Source organism: Triturus cristatus, chromosome 4_1 (assembly GCF_964204655.1).
Source record: "Triturus cristatus chromosome 4_1, aTriCri1.1, whole genome shotgun sequence".
In the NCBI taxonomy this organism is placed as follows: Eukaryota; Metazoa; Chordata; class Amphibia; order Caudata; family Salamandridae; genus Triturus; species Triturus cristatus.
The window spans coordinates 165,305,552-165,328,431 of NC_140585.1; the positions used below are offsets into that span (position 1 = coordinate 165,305,552).

Consider the following 22,880-nt stretch of genomic DNA (forward strand, 5'->3'; position numbering starts at 1 on the left):
CATAGTGAAGGTTATCTGTGAAACTTTGGTCTTAAGTCCCAGGGATCCGAAAGGATTGCCGTTAAAGCTTATTGCGGGAGGAGTAATAGGTATTCTCTGAGCTTGTTTGCAGAACTGGGCAGAGGTAAGCTGCTTAGTTGTTGTCAGTTATAATTCTGTGCGGAGGCAGATTGTGCGCTGTTCTCAAAAAGCAGGATTCTGTGTGTATGTACTATATTTTTCTCTCGTATGATTGTGCGTGAATGCATATACATTTATTGATTGTAAGACTCTTTTGGATACGTCCTAGAGGAAACAGTTATGAGATGTATGTAAAGTTGTTGACTCTTGAGAAATAGACTCTCTTTACTATTCTGTGGTTAGCGAAGCAGACAATGGAAATGTTTAAATGTGGTGACTAACAGATTTTGTAGAAATTTTGACATACGAAGTCTACTGAGAGTTTTTGTAAAGGAGGGGTAGACGAGTGACAGAGACAGGAGACAGAGACTGCAGCTGCTGCTGACGTCAGAAGGTTCGCGCACTGATTGGATAGTGACTCAGAGTAGGGTTCGCGCTAGGATTGGTGCGTTAGTGTGAGTCGCGCAGGGATTGGTAGAGCTGCTTAGTGACGTAGACGCCCAGGACTGGTGCGTTGACGAGAATTAAGTTTGCAAATCTTCTTAAAAAGTAGAGAGATAAATAAGAATTAACTAAAATGTATTATCAAGAGGAGAAAAAGAAAAAGACGTTCTTTGGAAAGGTTAAGAAGTGGTTTAGCAAGGATAAAGAGGTTAAGACAAGAGAGGGTGAGTTACTGCCTCCAGCGAAAACACCTGCATCCTTCATGGTTGCGAAATATGGATTACATACCTGTGTATGGTTACAGAATTGGGTAAAGTATACTAAAGAAGATGGTGTTCTAGCATTTCCAGAACATGGTTCATTTAATCTGGCCGTGTTGAGAAATTTACGGGAAAAGATGGCACATCTGGACCCGAAGCCGAGACCTACACAGTTTGAGGCTTTAGTGGAATGGGAAGAAGAAGTTCATGACAGAGAAAAACAAAGGTCTGGAGGGTATTACAGGTATATGTTTGGAAGGAGACATGATCGTGAAACACATCATGATCGAATGAAAAGGTGGCGGGATGCTAACATGTCAGAGGGATTATATCCTATGAGAACAGTTGAAGCTTCTGCTCCTTCAGAAGAAAGGGTTTCTGAGACAGAAAGGAGAAGGTATGGAGAGTATGAAGATGAAGTTTTAAATGACATGATGTACAAGAGACCACCTCCATATAGATCAGAATCAGAAGAGAGTACACCAGTTGTTTCTCCAATAAGAGATACAGTTGAGAAAGGGAAAATGACACCTGAATCAAGAAATAGTGATTCTTTAAGAGAGGAAAATGCCAGGAATGCCAGACAATTAGCAAAGACGACAACAGAACTGACTGAAAAGATTAGAGAGTTAACAATGAACATGGAAGCTGTGACAGTACCAGTTACTATAGGTCCGATAATTCCTATGATTGACGGACAAAGAGCAGGTGAAAATGGGCTGGTAGTTCCATATTTTCCGGGTAATACAGCGGGTCCTTCAGGAGAATCAGGTAAAAGAACAGGGAGAAATGACTTGAGACAAACAAGACATGACACAAATAGTGAATTAATGGAAGTTAGTGATTCCAGTAGTTCAGGAATGCCAATTTTAGAACCACAAAGAAAAGGGGTTCCAGTGAGACAGACAACAGATATAACAGTAAAAGACTTAAATGACTGGATGAAAGTTCTTCAGAAAAAAGACAAAGATCCACAAATTGTTGATGTGGGTAAATTACGTATAGAATTAGAAGAGCTTGTGACAGGAACAATCCCGACAGAAATTTTGAAAAGTCACCATGATGGTGAATTATTGTTTATGTGTAAGAGCATAACATGGAGAGCGAGAAATACACATGATAGACTGAGAGCGATAGCAAATGAGCAAGGAATTGACATTGATAAAGTGAAAGCTTTGCAGAAAACGTACAGGATGGATTTCACAGAGAAAGATATAGAAAATTTGAATAATTCTGGTAGAACAGGACAGATTAAAGAAATGGTGGCATTATTGCGTAGATGGGGTGATGTGGAAAAGTGGAAGGATAGATGGTATAAAAAGAGAGATGAATCTGAAGATAGAACAACTTATTCATTTCCAGTAAGAGAAAAAGAGAAATCAGTGGAGCAGTTTCCCATGAGAGAAATACCTGGAGGAGGATATGTACATGTTCCATGGACCAGACAGGATATTTTATCATTTACGAATGATTTCCCTCGATTGAGAGAAAAGCCCGTCGAGTGGTATAGGCAGGTAGACAGGTTTGTGAAATTGTCAAAAGTGCTGTGGGTTGACCTGAATAGTCTGTTTGATATAATTGTTCCAGGGGACTTGTGGACTGAGTGTAAAATAGTTGTAAGTTGGCCTAGTGAGGAATATCCAAGAGATCCGAGAACAGGGGCACCAGATCCAGAAGTAATGAGAAAGTACGATCAGGTGATGGTATACCTGAAGAGTAAAGTTCCCCCAATAGAGACAGACTGGGTTAAGATAAATCGAACACAACAGGAAGCAAAGGAATCAGTTCATGCTTTTTACGAGAGGCTGATACTGGCTTTTAAACAATTCAGTGGAGATGAACACCTGGGTGACAAGGATTTGAGTCATTTTGTATACAGATTTGTATATGGTCTTAGACCTGAAATTGGTGAGAGAATTCGTGAAAACACAGTGGATTGGCAGAGTAAGAAAGTAGATGAGATTCTGAGACATGCAAAATATTTCAGTGATGAAATTGAAGCAAAGCAAAGAAAGCTGAAAGAGAAAGCAATGTGGGCACAGGTGAAAGTTGCGGAAAGACAAGAAGCACAGTTAGTGGAACAGGCAAATAATTCAGGAAATAATACAGGGAATAGACCAAGATTTGCAGGAAAGGGAAGAGGAAGTCTTGAGGAAGCAAAGAAGAAGTTCCCGTGTCACAACTGTGGCCAACTGGGACACTGGAGGTCTGAATGTCCTAATCCACCATTAAATGAGGGTAAATTGTTGAATCAACAGGTGCAGAATGAAGGGAATAACCAGCAGCAACAGCAACAACAGCAGAAAGTTGTGAGACAGCAGCAGAGTCAAGAGCCAAAACCACCTTTACCGCAGAATAGAGGGGTACAAAAGTACAGTCAGGATTCGGGATTCTTCAGTGATGAGCAGGTAAACAAACAAAGACGTACTAACAAGGTACAGCAGTACTTGTTAAAAAGTGAAGGGAGTGAGTCTGAAGGTGATTACTGACGGTGCCGAGGAGAGGAAGAAGAGTGCATACTTGGTGCAACTCTAGAAATAGACCAGGCAGGACCATTTGTGGATGGGAAAATAAATGAGGAGAGTGTTACTTTTTTGGTAGACACAGGTGCGACAAGATCAACTGTCAGGTCAACAGATGTTAGAAATCTTCCTCTCTCGGATGAAGCAATCCAAGTAGTTGGTGTAGCCAATACACAGATCAGAACACGTCTTACTGAACCAGTGAAAGTACAGATAGGGAAATTTTCAGACATGCACAGATTTATTGTCTGTGACACAAGTCCAGTGAACCTGTTAGGTAGGGACCTATTGTGCAAAATGAACTGCACGATTTTCTGTACACCAGATGGAATAGCTTTTGAGACACCAGATGATGATGTTTTCTATCGAATGACTTTAGAAAATAGAGAAAATGAATTAATTAGTGCATTTCCAGTGTTTAATCCAGAGGATTTGCCTCAAGAGCTGAGGGACACAGTGAAGAGAATAGTTTGGGATTTTACTGGAGAAGATGTGGGATTGATGAATAATGTAGATCCAGTGAAGATTGCAGTGAAAGAGGGAATTACATATCCTAACATTCCTCAGTACAAAATGACGCCAGAAATAATTGAAGGGATAACTCCTATAATTGAGAAAATGATTCAGCAAGGAGTCCTGAGAGAATTACTGAGTAGTCCGTGTAATTCACCGATAATGGGGCTGAAGAAGCCTAATGGCAAGTTCAGGATTGTCCAGGACCTGAGGAAAATTAATCAGATTGTGGTGGCATGTTGTCCCATCGTGCCAAATCCATCAGTGATTCTGTATCAAATTCCACATGATGCTGAGTGGTATACAGTGATTGATTTGTGTCATGCATTCTTTTCAATTCCATTGCATCATGACAGCCAGCCGATTTTTGCATTTAGGTTTGGCCAGCGTATTTTAGCATGGTGTCGTATCCCACAGGGGTATACGGAGAGTCCTTCGATATTCAATCAGTTATTGAAGAAATCGTTGGAAAGTTTGGTCATGCCTGAGAACTCAGTACTAGTGCAATATATTGATGACCTACTTGTGGCATCAAAGACACGTGAAGCTTGTGAAGTAGATACCATAGCTTTACTGAATCATCTGGGAGATGGAGGGTTAAAGGTATCTCCAGCCAAATTGCAGTTTTGCAAGAAAGAGGTGCATTATCTTGGACATAATATTGAGAAAGGTCTGAGAAAAGTGACTACTGACAGGATCAAAATAATCAGAGAAATGAAAGCTCCAAAAACCCAGAGAGAGGTGAGAATGTTCCTGGGTATGGTGGGATATTGTCGTCAGTGGATAATTAATTTTTCCCTGATAGCAAAGCCATTGATTAAATTGACAAAAAGTGACATGACAGATCCATTGGATCTGGATGTAGAACAATTGGCAGCATTTGAAGAGCTCAAAACAAAAATGTGTGAAGCTCCAGCTCTGGGTATGCCAGACTATGAAAAAGAATTTGAACTGTACTGTAGTGAGAGAAATGGATGTGCACTTTCAGTGTTAATCCAGAAACATGGACAATTGAGGAGGCCTATTGCGTACTTCTCATCGACACTTGACCCTGTAGCTGTGGGTTTACCAGGTTGTCTAAAATCTGTGGCTGCGACATGCAGAAGCCTGGAACAGAGTGAGGGAATCATAATGGGGTATCCCGTAAGGGTATTTGTACCTCACAATGTGGCAATTCTTTTGACAAGAAGCAGAACTCAGCATATGTCAAATAGTCGGTTGACTAAGTATGAGAAAGTGATTTTGGGAGCGTCAAATGTGACTCTTGAGAGATGTACGAATGTGAATCCAGCGACACTTTTGCCAGATATTGAGAATGTGGGTATAAAGATGGAAGATGATCATGATTGTTTGGATGTGCTGGAATACTGTACAAAACCAAGGCCAGACATCAAGGATGTTCCTTTGTCTGAGAATGATCATGTGCTGTTTGTGGATGGATCATGCCTGAGAAATGATAATGGTGTGCTATGTGCAGCATATGCAGTATGCAAGGTTTCAGAGGTGATGGAGGCATCACCATTAAAAGGAGTGAAGTCTGCGCAAGTTGCTGAATTGGTGGCATTGACAAGAGCTTGTGAGATCGGGAAAGATTTGAGAACAACTGTGTTGACTGATAGTCAGTATGGGTTTGGAGTGGTGCATGATTTTGGCCAATTGTGGCTACAGAGAGGTTTCTTGACATCGGGTGGAACTCCGATAAAGAATGCTGAGCTGATTGGAAAATTGCTTGAGGCGATACAGCTGCCTAAGGAGTTAGCAGTTGTAAAATGTGCAGCACATGTTTCAGGAGAAGATTTTATCACTGTTGGCAATAGATATGCTAACGATGTGGCGCAGTATTGTGCAAAAACAAACCAATCAATTAACAGGAACAGGATGGAGGAAATGTCTTTTCTTTCTGTGATGTTTACTAATGTACTAGAAACGTGGGATGAAGTGAAACAGTTACAAGACGAGGCAGGAGAGGAAGAAAAACAAGATTGGGTTAAGGCAGGATGTGCTCCAAGAGAAACAGACCATGTTTGGGTCTACAGAGATGGCAGACCAGTGATGCCAAACTCAATTTTGTCGTCAATGGCAAGGATGTATCATGGCCAGGGACATCTGGGGAGGGACGCAATGATTAGGTCCTTCAAGCAAACCTGGTACAATGCAAAGTTTAGGGCAATTGCGGAGAGCATCTGTCAGAGGTGTTTAATTTGTCAGCAGTTTAACACTGGGAAAAAGACAGTGGTGAGTCTAGGGACCATTGGCAGAGAAGGAGGTCCTTTCACAAGAATGCAAATTGATTTCATTGAAATGCCCCAAGTGAACAGACTGAGGTATGTCCTAGTAGTAGTCTGTTTGTTTTCGAGGTGGGTGGAGGCCTACCCGACAAGGAGGAATGATGGGTTAACAGTGGCAAAATTACTGTTGAGGGAGTTGATTCCTAGGTTTGGGTTTCCAGTCACAATTGAATCTGACAGAGGTAGGCACTTTCAAAATGAACTCATTGGTTTAATTTGTGAAGCATTAAAAATACAACAGAAGCTACATTGTGCATACCGACCAGAGGCTTCTGGTGTGGTTGAGCAGATTAATGGCACAATCAAGAACAGAATTGGGAAGATGTGCTTAGCCACTGGCATGAAATGGCCAGATGTTCTTCCTCTAGTCTTGATGACTATGAGATCTACTCCAGACAGAACTACAGGTTTGAGTCCGCATGAAATCATTATGGGACGTGCAATGCGCCATGCATTTGTACCTGTGAATAAATTGATGGCAATAACTGATGACATGATTTTGGATTACTGTAAAGGCCTGGCTGACGCAGTTCATTCTGTGTTTCACCAGGTTGGAGAAGAAGCTACCACACTTGAGAAGAAGCAAGCCCATGATCTAAGTCCAGGAGACTGGGTGAGGATTAAGGTGCACAGAAGAAGAAATTGCTTGGTTCCAAGGTGGGGAAGGCCAAGACAAGTTATTCTGACTACAACGACTGCAGTAAAGTGTGCTGGAGTGAGACACTGGGTACATGCAAGTCATACTCTGAGAATTCCAAGTCCAAGAGAGGGAACTGGTGAAGAGTATTATGAAGAGTCAGATTCCAGTGATGGTGAAGATCCTGAAGATACGGAATTAGTGAGAAAAGAAGCAGAGAGAGCTTCAAGAGATTCACTGCGAGTAACAGAAGGAAGATCAGATTCTGATTCTGTGAAAGAGCCTGAAGTTTCAAGTAGCAGTGGAGGAAAAAAAAAAGAAAAAAGAAAACACATTGAGACTACTCCTGAATCAGAAGAGGAGGAGATTGAAGAACCACTTGAGATTATTCTTGAAGAAACAGGGTCAGAAGAAGATAGAGAGGGACAGATTGCGGAAGACCCCCGAGGAGGTGTAGGGAACATTGATGAGGAGCTAGGTAAAGGGACAAATAGACAGCAAGAAGATTGCGTGTCGGAGACCCGAGGAGGGACAGAAGTAGGGAAATCTCAAACAGTGGTGAAAGAATCTGTGAAAGAAAAGAAAACTGCTAAGAAACGAAAGCAAAGGGCAATTGAAACAGAATCGGAAGATGAAAATGAACAAACAGAGGGTCGAGTTCTGAGAAAGAGAACTTCGATTGGAGAGAAGAGTGTCAGGGAAGTGAAGCAGAAAAAGGTTGTGAGAGGAGATCGTTGGCCTAACAACAGAGTGAAAAGACTGAGATACAGGATAATAAGAGCAAATACAAATGTATCAGAAGCTGAACAAGTGAATGAGGTATCCAGTCAAACTTCAAAAGCTGGAGAGGTTGAATTGGAGAAAACAAAAGAACCAGTAGAAATAAAAAGAGTTAAAAGACCCAACCAAAAGTATAGGTCGCCGGAATGGACGTATGTGACACTGCCTGAAGGTGAAGAGGTGGAAAGTCAAGGAAATCCAGAGGAGGCCGTACGAGAAGAAGAAACTGGTGAAATCCTGAAAGTACTCTTGACTGACATCAGAGAAGAGTCAGATACTGAGGATTCAAGTGTTGGAGATCTGATACAATTTGATGTTGAAGAAATTGGAGTGAAAAATGATGAGTATCCAAACTGAGTGAAAGAAGAATTCACTTGGACTAAGTGAACAGAAAGATCTTTGAAGAAGCTGAAAAGTTTGGAACACACGTTGGAAATTAGATAAATTCTAATTGATAAGTTCTAATTACAAGTAGTGGAGTAAAAGTAAAGCAGTATGGCTAACATAGAGAATAACCCAAATAGATGTGCCTTCCTTAAAAGGTGGTGCAAGATGTGCTGCTGTTGTACTGGAATATTAATGCTTCTATGGGGTGTTTTAGTTTTATTAGTTACTTTTAAGGTTGAATTTGGGATGGACACAGAAAACATGACTAATATAGAGAAGAATTCACACAAAGTAGTCCCAATTAGAAGTGGTAGTTACATACACAAAGATAGGTCAATTAATAATTTTTCTAGTAATGTTTTTTCTAAACTGTTATATGAATATGTGAAAACAATGGAAGTGAGGGATTGCTATGTCTGCATGCAGTTACCTGCATCTGTTTCAGAAGGTGTTACTTATCACCATTTACCAGCTACATATGGTATTTCTTGTAGTATTTTAAGTAGTGTTTTTTATTTGTTAGGGAAAATAGATTATAAGATGTCTAACAGAGATAGTATTTTTGGGCACTTGCCAATGAACAAAGAGCTGAATCCGGCTAAAGAAGCTAACACTTTTGGTGAGATTTTTATTGAAGAAAAAGGACTAACATTAGATTACATTTTTAAGAATAATTTAACTTGCAGTTTGAAAGAAGAGGAGAAAGCTTTCCTGGATATGGTAGAGGAAAGGAGAGTGAACATGCAGGAGAAAGGGGGAAAATATGAAGTGAGTGAGACAATTTGGGACATTGAAATGGGAAAAGAATTGAAGAATGGGGTTAGTCCAACTTTAGCTTTGGATGCACCGCAAAAGGGTAAACTATGCATTACCAGAAGGAAATCCCAATATGATACATACTTTGTGGGAACTAGTGAGTGCCATGATACATACTTCGTTGCGACTGGTTGGGGTTTCGGAGGTGGAGAAGATACTATTTTTCCAGGAGTGTATTATGTGTGTGGGAACAAGGCTTATTATAGGTTGCCTGACCATTGGTATGGTACATGTTACGTGGGTTTAGTTTTTCCTAAGATTTTTCATACAGATAAAATAAGTGATGTAGAAGATATTAATGTACTAAAACGTTTTAAGAGAGAAACTTGGTCTGAAATAGTGGGTGACATTTTTGGGGTTTTGATTCCGGCAGTGGGAATTTCTTTAAATGCTTATGGAATTCGGAAATTGTCCACAGTGGTTGATCGTTTATCGACAAATACCGCAGGAGGATTTCTTTTGGTAAATACGGAGTTGAGTGCCGTACGTGCCATGTCTATGCAAAATCGACTTGCCCTTGATATTCTTTTGGCTAAGGAGGGTGGAGTTTGTGGAATTTTGAAAGTTCAACATTGTTGCACTTACATTCCTGATGAAAGCAGAGACCTGAAGGTCTATATCAAAAATATTACTGATTTACATGAAGATTTAGTACCACTTGAAACTGGGAGTTTATGGACTAAACTAGCTAATAAGATGATAGCTGTTAAGGATTTTATTACTAAAATAGGTAGTACTATTGTAGGTAGAATATTGTTTCCTTTGTCTTGTATAATTGTTGCTGTGTTGATACTGAGATTAGTGTGTGTGTGTTATAAAAACAGGAGAGGGAAAGAGAAAATTTTGAAAAATAAAAAGGAAAATAAGAATTCGAAAAGAGAACCAGAAGAAATAGAATTAGAAGAATTGAGGGAGAGTGTTTATTTAGAGACTAAGAGAGATGATGAAAGAGAGACTGGTGTTTAATGTTGTGTAAGGGGAAAAGACATTTCTGATTTCTCCTAAAATGGGACTAAAATTTTCACTAATTTTTTTTTTTTTTTTTTTTTTTTTTGGGTTTATTTGGTGATAAAATCACCAAAGGGGGGATTGCTGGAGCAGAGTTTTCTGTTAGAAAATTCTGGGGCTTTTGAAGCTCTGGCATGTCTATGCGTCATATTAATTAATTAATAATTAATAAACTAATTATTTGTCTTGTGCAAGTGCGTCTTATTAATCAATCTGTTTGTTTCAACACAAGAGAAGGTTGCACAAGGGTTAGCTAATTCGTGCTGTATTCGTTTTCACAATAACGTGCAAGTTTTCCATGTTTAAACGTTGCTGTGTGCTATTTATTTTAAGCACAAAACGCTGTCTGAATTAATGCACTGTATGTCGCAAAGCTAGATAAATGCATACACATAAGGGTATTAGTGGGGTTAACACTGTCTAATCATTATGATGTAGTAATCTTGATTTTGTCTCTTTAATTAAAGATGGTCTATTGTGGCCTATGGAGGCCTTTATGAAAATAACTGAGAATAATTTGAAGCCTGGCTGAGCTGTGGTTCAGGCGACGTGAAATCTATCGTGTAGCAAGGGAGACCCCTGCTGGAGTTCAGTTAACAGAGAAACTGGCGGTAGTCCTTATAAGGAAATTTCCGGGAGGACATCAGCAAGTTTGGAGGATCTCCAAAAGAAATGTTTGTCCTTGGGGAACAATGAAGACTAAGAGAGAACTCTGTGCAAAGGCTGGTTTGTCGGAGGAAGCGAATATGAACAGTTGCGAAACTTGATTCTTTTTTCGAGGATGTCATATTATGATTTTCTTGAGCGGAGATTTCAGGATGTAGCTACGATACATCCCATCCTTTTTGTTCTACTTGGTGATACAATTTATGCATGTGGGTTTTCATTGTATTTTATAGTATAAAATGTTAGCTTAGGGAGGGCTCTCCCCACTCTTTCTTTCGTCGCCTTGCTGCGTGAACTTGCGTTGCAGATGATCGATGCTGAGGACTTTATCCTGAAAGACTTTTCAAGAGACTGGTCCTGACCCGTTCTGACACTAGTTAGAATAGGTAACTATGAGAAATGATTTATTCTGATTTTACTCTGACTAATTTAGATAAAGCAATATAACTTTCAACATGGTGTTGGTTGTTTCTTTCCTTGTCATTTATTGAACATTTATTGATTATTGTTTATAGATTGTTTATATTATGTTGGACAGCCACTAAAACTGGTCCTATCGCCTAGATATAGATGCAGGGTGTTTAGGAGTTTTCTTTCCACAGGTTTGCTGCTGGTAGAGTATCGGAGCATATGTTAGTGAAATGGGCCCTAGTGTATGATGAATGTATGTGTGTGTAACTGTAAAGATTACTCTATCTGTGGTAGTGGGCATATATCTGTTACCCTGATCTGTATCACACGCTTCCCGAGTGCTTCTCGAGTGAGTCACCGTGTGTTTGCCATTGAAAAGCGGCCGCTCAGCCGCTGAGGATGCACCACCCCAGTATCCAGAGGGGGCCGCGTGGAGTGATTCACCCTCCGCAGATGCGGGGAAACGTTGCAGAATTATGACTTTGATCAGCAGCTGGGGCCCAATCTGGGCTTTATCGCAAGCAGTAATTGTGCATGAAAATATTGAAAGATTTAGTACTCCAACTCCCAGAATCCCAAAGAATGACGATTTCCCTATCCAACGGCGGGACATGTTATAAATGCTGCTGGGGGAGGAGAAATAGTACCTACCTTCTTGAGCCTCTGAGGAAGAAATTTTTTAAATGCGTCAGGCTAAAAGAAAGGCTGCCAATCACGTACCAGCTCCTGAACTTGTCAATATCTTATTATTTTAGGCTGGTGACCTTGCACGCTTCCCGAGTGCTTCTCGAGTGAGTCACTGTGTGTTTGCCATTGAAAAGCGGCCGCTCAGCCGCTGAGGATGCACCACCCCAGTATCCAGAGGGGGCCGCGTGGAGTGATTTAGCCTCCGCAGATGCGGGGAAACGTTGCAGAATTATGACTTTGATCAGCAGCTGGGGCCCAATCTGGGCTTTATCAGAAGCAGTAATTGTGCATGAAAATATTGAAAGATTTAGTACTCCAACTCCCAGAATGCCAAAGAATGACGATTGCCCTATCCAAGGGTGGGACATGTTATAAATGCTGCTGGGGGAGGAGAAATAGCACCTACCTTCTTGAGCCTCTGAGGAAGAAATTTTTGAAACGCGTCAGGCTAAAAGAAAGGCTGCCAATCACGTACCAGCTCCTGAACTTGTCAATATATTATTATTTTAGGCTGGTGAACTTGCACGCTTCCCGAGTGCTTCTCGAGTGAGTCACCGTGTGTTTGCTATATATATATATATATATATATATATATATCTTACCACCAATCCCGCCTCCTAATAAGAAAGCAGGTCTGACACAGCTGGGGAACTTCAAACAGCCAGGCTTTATTTTTCACCTTCCAGCACAAAAATTGTAGCGTGATGGGCATATATATATATATATATATATATATATATATATATATCTCAACAAATGCCCGAAAGCTTGGCATGGCACTTGACAGGCAGTAGGCCATGCGGACTTCATTACTGGCTCTCTTTGGCATCGCGGTGAATTATCCCCTGACGCGTTTCAATGATTGACATCTTAATCATAGGCTTGCTCTGAAAGACTTAACAGAAGAAGCTCTCTTTTATTTTCACTCTTTTGCATACTCAATTGATTCATTGCCCTCAGTGGGCTTAGCTTAGTGCATAGTTCATAATGGAGCATGTTGGGCCACGTAGTCCCGCTTCGAGCAAATTATTTTTCTTCAGTAGGTTTCTGTTATCATTTCATTTAAAGCTTTTTTTCTTTCCTTAGTAGGATCCGCAGTGTTGCAGGAGAGTCACTTAGTTTCAAAACTGCCTGCTCTGTTTGGCTTCAGGAACAGTTTGTGCTGCAGTCCCTCTTGTGTTTCAATGAGGTGGTGCTCCTCCCTACGGCAGGGCCGCCGTATCAATAGATTCTCAACAAATGCCCGAAAGATTGGCAGGGCACTCGAGAGGCAGTAGACCATGTGGACTTCATTACGGGCATGCATATAATAAAGCTAATCAGAACAGCCTGCGTAAGCCAGCATACTAGTGCCCTTTGATTAAGAGGCAACAGCCTTGAAACACTTCAGGTCGGAGGAACAGTTCCCATATGAAATATACTGGATGCTGCAATCTGCTGGGAGTGTGCTCCTACAAGCTGTCAGGCATTTGGTGGACAATTTAACTACACGGCAGTCCTGCCGTTTGGGACAGCAACATCCTGATAATGAAAGGGAGGCTGCGGGTCGGAACTGGATCGGGACCCGTATGCAGCACGGCTGATTGGGGAAAAAAAGACTTGCGAGCTGCTCTGGGGCCCACTCGGGGTGTAAAATAATGTTTTAATTTGTGTCTTACATGCAGGACCCACTAGAGGTGACAATTTGTTCTGTATGGGACTACCTATCCCAGCATGCAAGTACGCAGGAAGCGCAGCTCACTGAGGGCGGGGCATGCATATAATAAAGATAATCAGAACAGCCTGCGTAAGCCAGCATACTAGTGACCTTTGATAAAGAGGCAACAGTCTTGAAATGCATCAGGTCGGAGAAACAGTAAACGGGGAGCAGCACTGCGAGTCTCTTCCCATATGAAATATACCAGATGGGGCAATCTGCTTGGAGTGCACCCCTACAAGCTGCTATGCATTTGGTGGACAATTTAACTACACTGCAGTCCTGCCGTGCGCGGCAGCAACATCCTGATAATGAAAAGGAGGCTGCGGGTCGGAACTGGATCGGGACCCTATGCGGCACAGCAGATTGGGGCAAAACAGACTTGCGAGCTGCTCTGGGGCCCACTCAGTGTGTAAAAGCATGTTTTAATTTGTGACTTACATGCAGGACCCACTAGAGGTGACATTTTGTTCTATACGGACTACCTATCCCAGCATGCAAGTGCGCACGAAGTGCAGCCCACTGAGGGCGGGGCATGCATATAATAAAGATAATCAGAACAGCCTGCGTAAGCCAGCATACTAGTGACCTTTGATAAAGAGGCAACAGCCTTGAAACGCGTCAGGTCGGAGAAACAGTAACCAAGGAGCAGCAAAGCGAGTCTCTTCCCATATGAAATATAACGGATGGTGCAATCTAATGGGAGTGTGCCCCTACAAGCTGCTGGGCATTTGTTGGACAATATATAGATATGTATATTACCTACTGGCGGTCACCAGTAGGTAGTTATAGTTACAACCAAGTTTCCATAGGAAGAACATTTTTTATTTTGCTTATAACTTTGGCGTCGTTTGATGAATCTTCATGCCATTTTCCAAACTAATTCTTTGTTCATATCAGCTCCTATGTTGAAAGTTTGAGGGTGATTCATCAAGGGGGGGACAAAAAAAGGGGGTCCCAAAATGTGTTTTCTCCATGCAATTTCCATAGGAAACTTTAGACAAGGCTACAGGTCGAATGGGTGAACAGAATTACCCCACATTTGGCAGGGAGAAGGGTCTTGGTCTATAAAGCACGCTTTTGTTTATTTGGTGTAAATCCGTTCAGTAGTTTTAAAGAAAAAATGAAATTTACAGATATCGATATTTGGGAATTCTGCCATCTGATTGACTGAGGCATTACGAGCACGAGCTTGCTGCTTATTGGCTGCGAGCGGTGCGAGCGGTTGCAACTAGGAAGTGTTGGCAGCCATTTTGTGATTCTGTTGAAGCGAGTAAGGGGAAAAAGGGTGCTGGGCTACGGAAATTAAGTGAGGTATTGCCTAGAGTCTGATGCTGCTAAGGTGAGCTGCTGCGGGACTCGGGGATTAAAGCGTGAGCCCAAATTGTGTGTCTTATGCTGTGAAGTCATGTGCCCTCTCCATTGCACCACACCTGTGGAAGTAGTGTCAGCATGAGTGTATACCTACTTTGATGAACTACTGACCCCTACTGGTTTGAAAGTGCTGGGGTACAGAAAATATGTGAGGCATTGTCTTGAGCCTCATGCTGCTAAGCTGAGCTGTGGCCGGACTCGGGGATGAAAGCGTGAGTCCAAACTGTGTGTATTATGCTGAGAAGTCATGTGCTCTGGCCGCTGTGCCACATCTGTGCAAGTAGTGGCAGCAATATTTTATACGTAGTAGGAGGAAGTTTTGTTTTGAACACGATAACTTGTATATGGTACTGATAAGTGATCCACAGCACTGCCAAAGGCAGTGCACCCAGGACATGCAGCAGACGTCCAAGGAATAGGTTGACGTGAATGGAGCCGACCATATGTTCGGGCTGCCCTGCTATGCGTCAGTGGCTTTGCTTGTAGCTGCACTGGCTTGCTGTGTGCCAGTCTTGTGAATGAAATGGCACAGTTTGGTGCAATGAGCCAGGTCTGTGTGCAATGGGTGCAGGGCAGGGTTGTGGTGGGAGTATGAGTGAAGGCCATTTCACGCACGCTAACTACGACGAAGGACTCTTGAGTGTTGGATGTCCACTCGTTGTTCTCAAATCGGGCAGTGCGTAGTGTGGAAGACGGATGCAAATATTATTGCATCTGTCAGTGGGGGCTGGCCACTTGCAAGTTCCTTCTCAGAGCAGTGGATGTGTTAGCGCAAGATAGCTCAGACAAAGAACCTTTCATCCTTACAGTAACTTCTCCAGCTCCAGTCAGACAGGATGTGTACAAAGGCCGGTCGTGGGTGTTGTGGGATGTCTGTGACCCTGGTCATCGTGGATGAGATGCCCAGCATGTGGCACATGGGTGGGATTACTGTGTGTTACGTTGCCAAACAGCTGCTCCTCCCTCCCACGAGCCCCCACACTTTTGTGCACTGTGCTGTTGTATCCTGTGCACTCCTACAGCACACCTTTGTAATGGCTATTCGGGCATGTCCTGTGGCATTCCAATCACACCGTGACACTGCAGTTTGGAGGTGGTGAATGCCACTTTACAACATCGACTGCTGCGGCCCTTGTGGCGGCCACACCAAAACACAGAGACACACTTACTGCACTTCTTGCACACGGATATGTGTAAGACACCCCGTTCCCTTTGCCACTTGTGCATGCAGGAGGATGCATGCGGAGCTACATCTCCAGGCTCACTGCCAACGCTGAGGTGACATGGTAACGTCCGCTGAAGACAGCACACTGATGTTGCAGGGCCCGTGCCTATCATGCTAACACAATGACCACACGGACATACTTGCTCAGATGCGGGTTCGGGGGGTGTTGGCGGTCCTGAGGTTGTTGCGATGAGTGTTATGTCCCTCATGGGTATCCGTGTATCATGCTGATTGACTCTATGGCACCTGTGAGTGTTCAGATGTGGCTCTTGGCTGTGTTCCCTTTCATGCTGCAGGCAGTGGTCCTCCTTAACACCTGGAGAAAGCAGGTGTAAAATCTCTGGTGCTAACGCGGCTTATCGCCGGAATTTGTTTCGCATCACAGTTTTTGCCTTTCGTTGTGAAAGTTGTGATGTGGTTTTTTCGTGTACAGAAAAATAAATGAACTGGGCAGTGTATCCGGTCAAGATCCAGCACCTGACCCATTATTCCCAATCAATATAAATACAATGAGATTTCTTGATTGATTTTGTGTGTGCACTGTAAATGCACTAGGCCTGGGCAAAAATTTCGTTCCGTTTGCGGAAATTGTGATAATTTGACATTTTCGCGTTCCGCTGAGAGCGCGAAAATGTCAAAATTTCCGCTTTCCGCAGCTTGGCGATAATTTGTTTCTTGCTCGCGCTGTAAAATAATACATTCTCGCGCGCGCGCGATCGCCTTACCTGAATCCCTGCGTTCGCCGACAAGTTTTCTTGATCCGGTCGCGTTCTCCAAGAGATGTTGGATTGTTTTTAGCCATTTGCGCTGTCTCACGACAGTTCGCGCCCGCAGTGACGTCATGCGTCGTGCAATCACGACTTTCTTCTCGCGATCATGCACCGCGAGACAACTCAAAACAAGATGGCCACGCCCGCAAGCAACCACATGGGTAATTTGGCGACCCGCAACCATGCAGAAAATCTCGCGAACATGCGGGGAAAAAAATTCTGCATCTTCGCGATATTTCCGCTTGTTTGCGATAATTTTAAACACTTTCGCGATAATTTGCGAAAGTGGATTTCGCAAATTCCGCTCACCCCTAAAATGCACCCACTACCACAGTGCAATTCAATACAGGATTTTAGTATTTAGCATAAATCGCAAAGGTGCACCTCATGTGTTTTTGCACAGGAACGCCTACTCTGCATCTCATTATCAGCACTTTAATGCAACTACAGTTGAGATAAATCTAACACAATATTGAGAAGCTGGAGAAAACTGCAGACATCACCAGTATTCCCGTGATAACTGCCCCACTGCCCCAAAATTTAACACCATGGTGGACACCACCAAATACCAGTAATAAGAACGAGAAAGAGTCACACAGCACTTAAGTAAGAACCAAAAACTTTATTGAATTGTTTTTTCTTCAAACTTTATTTTTTTCGTAAACGTATATATAAAGGATAAAGTAAATTTAACAAAATGAACACAAAACAACAAGGTGGAAGACTCCTGTCGGGACCATGAATGTCGACGACACAGCCTGGAAAATAAAGCACAAAATAAGGACGTGTGTAATGCGCATATCAAAGGAGCGAGACACAGAGAAGGAAAAAAAAGCTAAAGAGAAGAAGAGGGGGAAGAAAAGAAAGGGAGTGAGAAAGGGAGAAGGGAGATAGAGAAAGAGAAGGAAAGGAAGGAAGAGAGTCAGAGAGAGAGTGAAGAGAGGGAAGTGAGAGAGGCAGAGAGAGAGAGAGATATTGCCGCCCCTGCGCATCCATGACCAAATAATTACCTGCTGCCATTGGAGTGTCTACCAGTGGGCACACCACGTGCCCGTCAAAGCTCTGGGGCAAGGAAGATCTCACAGATGTAGCAGAGTCCTGAGTCATGAATGGCGGAGACCACATCAGCTTCTCTGCAGCCCGGCAGATACCACACATGTCGCCGAGTCCTGAGTCATCAATGGCAGAGACCACATCAGCTTTGGGTGCTGCTAACCCTGTGCAACACAAGTCACCGCCACGTGGTGGTAGGCCGCTGACGGCCATACACCTTAGGGTGCGACTAACCCTGTGTAACTCAAGTCTGCACCACGTGGTGGTAGGCCCCTGACGGCCACATCAGCTTCGGGTGGCACTAACCCTGTGCAAGTCAAGTCCGCGCCACGTGGTAGTAGGCCCCTGACGGCCATACAACGCAGGGTGCGACTAACCATCTGCACAACTTTTCATGGACTCTTTATGATTGAGTCCCGTGGAGCATTCACCATCCAGTCACCACTGGCAATAAAGGATGTGACGTTGTCGGTGCATTATATTTGCTTGGTCACATGGCCTGTGATGCATGTGCCGGATGGGTGTAGTGTGTGTGCAAACCTGCCCTCAGGGAGTGGCCGTGACATGTTGACAACTAGAGCACTGACCTGCACACCAACAGCGAGTACGCCTGCATCAGGTAGCTATGTGGGGGTGTGAAAATGTGTTTTCTCAATGGATTTTCCATAGGAAACTTTAGACAAGGCTACAGGTCAAACTGCTGAACGGAATTACGCCAAGTTTGGTAAGGAGAAAGGTCATGGTCCAGAAAGCGCGCTTTCTTGCATCGAGTGAAAATATAAAAGAAAGGTCCCGAGGGCAATTTAACATACCAGAGCTCTGTCTGTGTGAGATAACCCTTTCACGCTCCCTCTTCCCAACATCACCACTTTGTAGCTATAGCATTAGAAGCCAGTCCATTGGCTCACAGCTCTCTACCTTAGCGAGCTACTACGCTGCTGTGCCTGTACCTCTGCGAGCTACTACGCTGCTGTTCCTTTGGGAGCGGACGGCTCGTAGTACTGCGCCTGGGAGTCATACGGACGTGCCACAGTTGTTCCTCTGCGAGCCTGGGTGTGAACTGTTTATAAGTCACACTACATAAGCATTGAAAAGTCATTTTGTGATTCAGTCCGTCAGCTGGCATCTGTCCGAGGCATTTCTGAAAACATACCGGAGTTCTTTCTGTGAGAGATACCCCTTTCACACTGCCTCTCCCCACATCAGCAGGTAACGCACCCTCTTCCCACATTACCAACATACCCCCAACTACCCTCTTGGGCCCAGAATTATCCCTGTGCGGTTGGACAAACAAGAATCTTAGTCATGTATAGATATACATATAACATATTTTTTTTAAACAAAAGAACAACAAATAAAACTGAAGGGAGACTTGTGCTGTGGTCAGTGCCACAAAGTTGGGGTTACTGTCATTCAGGACTCAGGACACAGTTCCACATGTGGGATCGGCTTGTATTGAACAAGGTTAGTGGCACCACGTGTCACGCCTTGTGTTGTACAGGGTTAGTGGCACCACGTGTCGGTGACCTTGCATATGGAAATATGCCTGACTGATCAAAGGGAGTCTGGTGCTGTGGCCGCTGCCACAAAGTTGGGGTCACTGCCATTCAGGGTTAGTGGCACCACGTGTCAAAAATTCGAATTGCGAGCTCTTTTGCCTGCAGTGTAGACTGTTATTGAGTGTTTGTTTGCACTTGAAGATTAATTTGTCGATTGTACTAAAGCTATAACTGATATAAAAAAAGTTCTTGAAGCAAGGATACTAAAAGGATATTATGTAGGTTTTAGGCCTGTGATAGTTATTTGCCTAGTGGAATCTGCAATTAATGAATCAAGATTTAATTTTAATTGTGAGCCCTACTGACCGCAGTGTAGGCGTATCATGAAAAGATTAAATATGTATAGCATACACTGTCGGAGTGTATGAGCCTGTGATGCTGCTTGGTGCTGAAGGGCCGCTGTGGGTGCTATGTCTGTTGCCTACTGCGTCATCTGCAAATGCGACTGTATCTGAATTGTGGGCCCTGCTGACCACAGTGTAGTCCAGAGGTAGCGGTGAGCAAGGGCCCACAGCCACATGCATTGGTTGGTGACTCCACCGGCCTGCATGTTTAGGATCAGTGGCACCACTGTCACCGGCCTTCCATATGCACATAAGCGTCACTAATCGAAGGGAGTCTAGTGTTGTGGTCGCTGCCACGAAGTTGGGGTCACTACCATTCAGGACTCAGGACACAGTTCCACATGTGGGATCGGCTTGTGTTGTACAGGGTTAGTGGCACCACATGTCACCGGCTTTGCATATGAAAATATGCCTAACTGATCAAAGGGAGTATGCTGATGTGGTCGCTGCCACGGACTTGGGGTCACTGCCATTCAGGACTCAGGACACAGTTCCACATGTGGGATCAGCTTGTGTTGAACAGGGTTAGTGGCACCATGTGTCGCGCCTTGTGTTGATAAGGGTTAGTGGCACCACGCGTCGCCGGCCTTGCATATGGAAATATGCCTAACTGATCATAGGGAGTCTGGTGCTGTGGTCGCTGCCACGGACTTGAGGTCACTGCCATTCAGGACTCAGAACACAGTATCACATGTGGGATTGTTCAGCTTGTGTTGAACAGTGTTCGTGGCACCACATGTCGCCGGCCTTGCATATCGAAATATGCCTAACTGATCAAAGGGAGTATGCTGCTGTGGTCACTGCCACAGACTTGGGGTCACTGCCATTCAGGACTCAGGACACAGTTCCACATGTGGGATCGGCTTGTGTTGAACAGGGTTAGTGGCACCATGTGTCACACCTTGTATTGTACAGGGTTCGTGGCACCTCGTGTCGCTGGCCTTGCATATCGAAATATGCCTAACTGATCAAAGGGAGTATGCTGCTGTGATCCCTGCCATGGACTTGGGGTCACTGCCATTCAGCACTCAGGACACAGTTCCACAAAAGACAAGAAAATTACATAAAAACAATTAATAATCCATCTTTATCAAAAAATTCTACACTTGGAATGATGTCAGAGAAAATCATAAAAGACAACAAGGCCTCAATCAGCAGATGACAACATCCACTGGTGAGGGCACATATAATGTTGATAGCTAATCTATCTAGAACATATTCTAGCCTCAGAAGAAAATGTCATGTAACCATGGTGTTCAATTTATAACCATTTGCTGAAACTGATCATCGAGAATGACATGGCTTGATCAATATCTTCTTCACAGCTTCTTTCACTTCATTGTTTCTCAGGCTGTATATCACCGGGTTCAGAGCGGGAACCAGCACAGCATGGATGACAGCGACCACTTTGATCTTGTCTTCTGAATCTTTTGAGTGGGGCATTAACTCCATGATCAAGCAGCTGCCATAGAATAGAAAGACACAAGTGAAGTGGGAGATGCAGGTGGAGGCGGCCCGGTGTCTCCCAGCTGAGGTGCGGATTCTAAGGATGGCTTTGACTATGTGGATGTAGGAGACAATGATAACAAGGAGGGAACCTGCCACCATCATGCCACCAAATATAATCCGTACCAAATCATTTAAGAAAAAGTCTGTGCAGGATAGAGGAACAAGTACAGGGTAATCACAAGCAAAATGATTCATGATATCAGGCCCACAAAAAGATAACCGAAATAAGCAAATAGCATGAATCAGAGAGTGCAGAAAGCTTGCTATGTATGACCCTACAATCAATTGTATGCAGAGATGTCTGCTCATGTTGACCGTGTATAGCAGCGGGTTGCATATCGCGACATATCGGTCGTAGGCCATTACCCCCAAGAGAAAGAACTCAGTACTGGCAAAGGCACAAAACAGGTAGGTTTGGGCTATGCACTCATTAAAAGAGATTCTCTTCTCCCCAGTAACAAATCCAGCCAACATCTTGGGAGAGAGAACTGTAGACAATGAAATATCCACAAAGGACAGCTGTGCAAGGAAGAAGTACATGGGTGTGTGAAGGCGGGAACTGTACCAAACAACGAGTATGATGCTGAAGTTCCCAAGCACAGTGAAGGCGTAGACAGAGAGGAACACTAGGAAGAGAACTATTTGCAGATGTGGGTCACCTGTGAGTCCCAGGAGAATGAACTCAGCCACATTGCTTCCGTTTCCAGGTTTAATGGCTGTGGACAATGCCATTGGTCTTTGGAAAATCAAATGAGAGCAAATATATGAGCTATGTTAGTTATCAGATTTAACATACATGTGCAAATACTTCTTGAAATTCAGGGTACTTTTAAGAAACAACGTTTTTCAGCATTTATCAGATTAGGGTAAATAAAACAAAATTCTCATTTTAATGAGCCATAGCTAAAGGCGTCAAGGACTGAAAACACAAAGGGTTATATTCACAAGAACGTGTGCTAAACATCACTAAAAAATGTCAACGCAACTTTACACATCGCAGTCTATCGCGGGAAAATAACCCCGTGTCAACGTGGAATTCACAACAAGGTGGTACCATGCCGAAACCGCAAACAATGTCCGCGATACAACCACCTCGATGGAGATAAAAACACAAACCATAACACCAAAAAAACCTGCGATGGGCCAAAGCGCGATGAGGAAATCAGCAATACGCAGCACCAGCCCTGCAGCACACACCTGGCCGGCGGGAAAAATCACCATAAAAGTAGAAAAAGCACCCAAACACAAACTGACCAACACCCAAGCACCATGGAGGTAGCCGGAGCAGGCGCAGAGGACGAGCGCAACCCCACAAGCACCCCAGATGACCAGCCCGGGACCTCGGGGACAGGGAAGGGCAAGGAACAGAAGAAGACGAAGTTCAGTCCGCAGGCGAACAGCATAGTGATGGAGGTGATGGAACACCATCAACAACTGTTTGTCACCTCCAACGTGTCATTGGCACCAAAACTGGAATATGGCTGGACATTGTGGACATTGTGGACAAATTGAATGCCGTCGGAGAGCACAAGAGGACAATGGACAAGACCAAGAGGTGATGGAATGACAACAAGCAAAAGACCAATGAGAAACTCGCAACCAACCAGAAGGCAGCAATGCAGACTGGAAGTGGGGGCCAAGCGCCACAGCTCGAGCTGGATGACATGGAGAAACTGGTGTCAACAGTCATCAGTGTGGATACTGTGGCCGGAGTTGGGGGGACCGGACACTGCTCGACAGGACACAGCACAACTGCAACAGGGTGAGTGACCACCAGGGGACGGATGGAGATGGCCATGATGGCACACATG

General features: G+C 43.8%; 1 protein-coding gene across 1 annotated transcript; it reads right to left on the reverse strand.

The window, feature by feature from the left end:
• Positions 1-20,844: 20,844 nt before the first annotated feature.
• On the reverse strand, positions 20,845-21,801 carry LOC146853797 (olfactory receptor 5J3-like). The gene has a single exon (XM_085650909.1). The coding sequence runs from the start codon at positions 21,799-21,801 to the stop codon at positions 20,845-20,847; it is 957 nt and encodes a 318-aa protein (XP_085507035.1).
• Between the last annotated feature and the right edge of the window lie 1,079 nt (positions 21,802-22,880).